The sequence below is a fragment of the Tenrec ecaudatus genome, chromosome 18, assembly GCF_050624435.1.
Source record: "Tenrec ecaudatus isolate mTenEca1 chromosome 18, mTenEca1.hap1, whole genome shotgun sequence".
NCBI lineage: Eukaryota > Metazoa > Chordata > Mammalia > Afrosoricida > Tenrecidae > Tenrec > Tenrec ecaudatus.
In genome coordinates, this window is record NC_134547.1 from 3,619,812 (window position 1) to 3,626,208 (window position 6,397).

At 48.5% G+C, this 6,397-nt stretch overlaps 1 protein-coding gene across 1 annotated transcript; it reads left to right on the forward strand.

Moving 5' to 3' along the window:
- Positions 1 to 4,087: 4,087 nt before the first annotated feature.
- On the forward strand, positions 4,088 to 5,343 carry LOC142432598 (leukocyte immunoglobulin-like receptor subfamily A member 5). The gene is made up of 5 exons (XM_075537825.1): positions 4,088 to 4,121; positions 4,281 to 4,316; positions 4,536 to 4,820; positions 4,956 to 5,172; positions 5,295 to 5,343. The coding sequence occupies exons 1-5, from the start codon at positions 4,088 to 4,090 to the stop codon at positions 5,341 to 5,343; spliced, it is 621 nt and encodes a 206-aa protein (XP_075393940.1).
- Positions 5,344 to 6,397: the final 1,054 nt, after the last annotated feature.

A 6,397-nucleotide genomic window follows, 5' to 3' on the forward strand; every position in this document is an offset into this window, starting at 1 on the left:
GAAAGAGCATTATATCAAGAAGTAATGATATATCAAGGAAACATCCCAGCCTAGTCCAACTCAAGCCATAAGTCTGCACTAGTCCATAAGTCCCTCCTCAGACTCATGCAGCCACATGCAATGATGCAGAATGCAGGAAGATCACAGGCCAGTGATTGCAAAGTCGTGTGGAGTCAATGGCAATGGAAACATGGCAGGCCTCTGGCAGCTCTCAGGGTGGCCAGCAAGCAGGAAGGTGAAGGCTGAGAGAGGGCGGGAGGGAAGTTCCCTGGGCTCTCCTATGAGAAGCCATGCCCACAGGAGGCACCATCAGGTTGCGACATGATTGACAGTTTGAATGCCTCCCGTACACTTTGATTTATATTTTCACTTTTACATATCTTCAAATTGACATCAAAGTATGTAACCACCACACCAAGTAACAGAAAAATATCTGATTTCCCATAGAAGCGTTATGAAATTTGCTGTTGTTGGGCGCTATTTCATTTTTTCACTCACAATCATCCTGTGTGACAGAGTCAGAATGCTCATAGAGTCCCGTTCTGCTTCTTACAGAAGCGGATGGCACCCTCCTTTCAATTAGCAGTCAAGCCCCGAAACACAGTGTCACAAAATTCCACTCTAGGAGCAGAGAGTGATATCGATATTATAATGTAGACGCTGGATCTTATACTTTTATCTAGGATTGTTCTTTTTAAGACATTCCATTGTGTGCACATGGGGTGAAAGTTTATAGAGAAGCTCCCCAGTCTGACGGTCAACATTTCTGATTCATCTCATCTCACTCATCACAACCCCCTCACGCTACCTCCACTCACCCCACGTCCTCCCGGTGTTTCCTGTTTCCACCCTCCTTCTTTCCCGACCCTCCGAACGCTGTCCTGGAGTCAGTGCTTCCCTTCTGATCTGAAATGGGTGATGGTTCTAAAGTGTGCAGACCTCACTACTGTTAGTCCTTCCCTACAGACCAGGCTGCTTGGGGCTGAACACTGAGCAAAGGGGATAAGTTCAATCCCAGACATGAACAGTGACCAACGGTCTCTGGGGTTCCGCCGGTACCTCTAGGACCAGTAAACCTGGTTTCTTTAATAATTTTTCCTTTTATTCTACTCCCCCCCCCTTCCTACACTATCTAGGCTCTTCTAACCTACTTCCTTTCAGAGCAGTCGATGGTGATAGCTGGAGTACTATCTACCTCTTCTGGTCTTGAGGTCATGGAGGGGGATGTTTGAGGAGCGTGTTAGTCAATTTGACCAATTGCTTCCATCTGTCTTTTGATTTTTATCACTCCTTATTTATTACCTGAAATTAATTTGATGGAACAGTGCCCAAATTCTTTGTTCTCTTTCATTCAGGTAAGCTGATACATCTTTTCATCAACTATTGATGCATTTTACTCCTAGTATCTTCAGATATTTATGAGTCCTCCTCCTCTCTTCTTCTATAGCTCCAATCATGCTTCTATAAAGTCACATGAGATTATCCTGTATGTCAGAGGAAGCCCACTGTGTTAGTCTGGGTGTTTTAGAGAAACAAAGCCACTGAAACTCATGTATAAGAGAGAGTTTTACATAAAGGTTAAGTGCACATTAATAAAACATCTCAACTCAGTGTTGCCCAAGCCCACAAGTCCAACATTAACCCATTAACCCATATGTCCAACACCAATCCACAAAGTCCTCTCCTCCATCTCACAAAACAGACACAATGATGCCGGCTGCAGGAGGAAAGCCAAGTCAGTGAATGTGTAAGCATCTCAGTGCTGGCAGGGGTCCCCACACAGCTGCTCCAGCACCCAGGGCTGCATCAGGGTGGGTCCATGTGACTTCTCCACAGGGATGTCTTGCAGGAAGTGAGCCTTGCCAGCTGAAGCAGGGAACTGGCAAAGGAAGCTGCACACTGGTCCGACCATGACAAAGAAAGAGACCTGAGAACTTGACAGGTGAGGCTCACCAAGTCATTATCTCTCCACCCTTCAATTAACCCCACATGTGTTTATCGGCCAGGTTGGCACAATAAATGAACTACCTCCCCCACCACTCTGGGCTCCTGCTCTGGCTCCTGGTTCTGCTGTTCCTCAGACCCTCTTCTGGTGTCACAGCTGTCTCCTCAATCAAGGAGGCTCAATGTACAAGGATCTTGGGGTCCAGAGGACACGGACCACTTCTGGTGCTTTTATTGCAACTCCCAAATTTTTCTTTGCATGTATCGTGTTTTTATTACAATTTCCAAATTGATGTTGCTGTAAGTGCATCATTGAACTTTGAGAATTAACTTTGCATCCTCAAAGTTTGCTCTGTCTCCCTAATAATTATTATATCTTCATTGTAGAGCCTATATGATTTGAAGTGCAGATCAGGTGTTCTGTAAGAAGGAAATTGTTTTATATTTTTTCTTGTTGGGTAGCTGGGAATATTTTTCTTTACCAGCTATGTTGCACTCTCTAGCACAATGTTAAAACACGGTTGTTTAATATGTTCACATTGTTGTAGCTCATAATTTCATTTTAAATTTATTTTAGACCATTTAATTGACATATAATTCACATGCTATCCAATAGAATGGTTTAACCATATTGAAAGGGGTTTTACAATCATCACTCCAATCAATATAGAACATATTCTTTATTCTTATACTCATTATTAGCACTCCATTTCCCACCAAACTTCATGACTATCAGCCTAAGAAACTATCTATACCAGTTTGGATGACAAATGGTTCACGTATCACACACGTTCATAGTTCACTTGTATAATCATCACCACAATCAGTTTCAGCACATTTTTTCCCCTTTTTAATTCTTTATTAGCTCCCATTGGGGGCCCATCAAGGCAATGTCAAGCCTTTCCCCCATGAACAAGCCACCCTTTCTGATGTTCAGTAGGGAGAGGTCTCAAGTGGTACACCCATCCTCACCTTGACCTTGCAGCTCCACATCAAGTCTTCCTGTCTTCTTCTGCTCTTGACATGAACAAGGTGGAGCCCATCCCCCCAGACGTCACTGACTCTCACATCCCCTCTGAGCAGTGGGTGCCATGAGAACAGGCTCCACTAGGAATGTGAGTCTCAGAGAAGGGAGGTTGCGGCCAAGGACTCACAGAGAGAGGGAGAGAGGTCCCGAATGAAACAAAGATGGCATTTAGCCCTGCAGTGAGCATTCAAAATGAATGCTCCCTATAATTCAAAGACAGATGCACCCTAGAGCAGGAACACTATGCCCATGGACACAGGGAGTCCTAAGGAGGCATCATAGCTTTGAAATTGCTTCCCAGGAACTTGGGGGACAAGATGCTCTGCATAAACAATGGAAGACCCATCATAGGGCCTGTTGAATAGGAAGGAAGAAAGAAAGAAACAAAGAAAGAAAGAAAGAAAGAAAGAAAGAAAGAAAGAAAGAAAGAAAGAAAGAAAGAAAGAAAGAAAAGAAAAGAAGAAAGAAAACAACTCTCAAAGTCTGAGCAGGGTCAAGAATTGTAATTTCTCCCCACATTTCCCTGTTGTTCTCTCTGCTGTCATAGCTACAACGGAACTAGCCTTTCCATGTGGAGTTGCCTGTGAATGATCGTGATGGCGAAGCTGAGCTTCCCAGAGCAGAGCCTAAATCTGCATCTTCCTGAAGCATCTGCAGGGTCTGCCATGAGGGTGGACAATGCCAAGTGCCCAGCAATGACTTGTTGAGAGAGGAGCTAAGGGAGAGGGCAGAGGGCCATGGGAGAGGTCCTCTGAAGGGAAGTGACATCGCTTTGCTCACATTCACCTGAAAGGAATGACGCATGGTAGGTACAGGGTCCACTGTCTTCTCCTGCTCAAATGTGTGAAGAACAGATTGACATAGCCTGGGTCCAGTAAATCTAATTTCTTCCTTAAATGTCTCCGGAATCCCAGAGTCCACTCAGTGTCAGCCCTGCAGACCAAGAGGCAGGATCAAGGGGAGGAGATGTTTCACTTCCTGGGAGGTGGCTGTCATGACAATACCACGAAGGACAGAAGTCATTCTCCAAGTGTCCACAGCCTGTGTGCCTGTCTCTCCTGCTGGGTGCTGGGGTCTCACTGCTCTGCACAGATAAAGACAATGTGTGGAGCGGCCATGTCCACCATGCTGACCTCCTTGCTCTGCCTGGGTAAGATCTGAAGAGGGTGAGGGGAACCCTAGTCTGGGAGGGATTCCTGGCTCACAGCCAAGTCTAATCTGTGCAGGCATCAGGAGGCAGAAGTGGGGGACAGGGTGTGCTCAGGCACTGAGGACAAACCTGGGATTTGTCCTGGGATCTCTCTTCCAGGGCTGAGTCTGGGCCAGAAGATCCACACACAGGCAGGTGAGTCCTACGGGGTTTTCAGAGGTGAGAGTTCTTGGAACTTGGTAGTGGTATGTCTGAAAGGTGAGTGAGTGAATGAGTGAGTGAGAGAGAGAGAGAGAGAGAGAGAGAGAGAGAGAGAGAGAGAGAGAGAGAGAGAGAGAGAGAGAGAGAGAGAGTCATGGGGATGAGAGCAGAGGGAGACAAGGTTAATAAGAATCTCCTAAAATTCCCTTTCAGGAACTCTTCCCAAGCCTACGATCTGGGCTGAGCCTGGCTCTATGAGCCTCCAAGGGAGACCTGTGACCATCTGGTGTCAGGGGCCCCTGAAGGCGAAGGCATACTTTCTGTATCGAGAGGGAGACAGAGTGCCGTGGGGCAGACAGCTCCCACAGGGGCCCAGGCGCAAGGTCAAGTTCTCCATTCCACAAATGACCATGGACTATGCAGGGCAATCTCGCTGTTACTATCTCAGCAACACTGGACCATCAAGACACAGCGACCCACTGGACCTGGTGATGACAGGTGAGAGGAGGCTCAGGGATCCAACTTTGGGGTCTCCCTCTCAGGGAGGGTATCTGCTGTCTCCCAGCCCTGTACTATGTGATACTGAATGATCTCTGAGCTCGCATGTAACACACCTGCCTCCTTCTGTTCTAGGAGTCTATGACCAACCAACCCTCTTAGCCCTGCCAAGCCCGGTGGTGACCTCAGGAGGGACTGTGGCCCTTCAGGGTGGCTCTCGGGTGGGGTATGACAGGTTCATTCTGTCTCAGAAAGGAGAACATGAACAGTCCTGGGCCCTGGACCCACAGCCATGCTCCAATGGGCTTTTCCGGGCTGAGTTCACGTTTGGCTCCATGATTCCCAACCAGAGGTGGACATTCAGATGCCATGGCTTGTACAGGAACTACTCCCATGTCTGGTCGATACCCAGTGACTCGCTGGAACTGCTGGTCTCGGGTGAGGGACTCATGACCTCCCCCTTGCCTGACATAGGATCTGGGTGAGCAAGGAGGATGGGGAGTGGGGAGCTCGTGGATTCTGAGCCAGAGAAATGGGTGTATATCCATGGTGACACTAGTAACTCTAGGAGGGGGACACGGGTGTTTGGGGAAAAAAAACAACTAATTCTCACTGAAGCCTACTGTTTTTCTTAGGATTCTATAGGAAACCTGAGCTTCTCCAGAGCCTGCAGAGTCACCTCTTGGTCTCTGGAGGGCACCTGAGCCTCCAGTGTCTCTCTGATGTCAGATATGAAAGATTCGCTCTATTCAGGGAGGGGGCATGTGACTTTCAACAACAGGTGGCTGTCCTCCACGGCCTGCAACACTTGACTGGCATCTCTCAGGCCCACTTCCACCTGGGCAATGTGACCCGCAGCCACAGGGGAAAGTACAGGTGCTACGGTGGATACACTCACTCCCATGAGTGGTTAGCTCCCAGTGACCCCCTGGAAGTCCTGGTCACAGGTGAGGAGCTGCCATTGTGTCGATCCAGGTACTCTCACCCCGCACAGGCAGAAGGAGTCCTTGGGGGTGATGGTTAGGGACCTAGGATGTGGACGGAGAGAAACAGAGAAAGAGACAAGGATGGGGGTGGGTAGGAGACGAGCAGTAAAGATCTCACAGAGAATAGAGACCAAGAGAGACACAGAAGGTATCTCGTGAGCCCACAGGACTGACCTGTGGTGGAAGGGAGGGTCTCCTGACCCATTTCCTGCTTCTCTCCAGGAAAACTCCCTTATGCACCTTCCCTCTTGGTGTGGCCAGGCCCTACCGTGGTCGCAGGAGGAAACGTGACTCTGCAGTGTGCATCGTCGAACCAAGCGGACACCTTCTTACTCTTCAAGGAGGGGGGAGAGAAGCTCCCTCCACACCTGAGGGCCCAGCCCCAAGGCAAATGGAAACAGGCCAACTTTACCATGAACCCTGTCACCTCAGCCCACGCAGGGACCTACAGATGTTACGGTTTACTCAGCACTTCTCCCTACATCTTGTCACAACCTAGTGGCCCTCTAGAGCTCAGGGTCTCAGGTGAGGATCTCCAGTTCCGGTCCTCCCTCTGTTCTCGATGGTCAGTTCAGGGTGTTGTCCCCACGG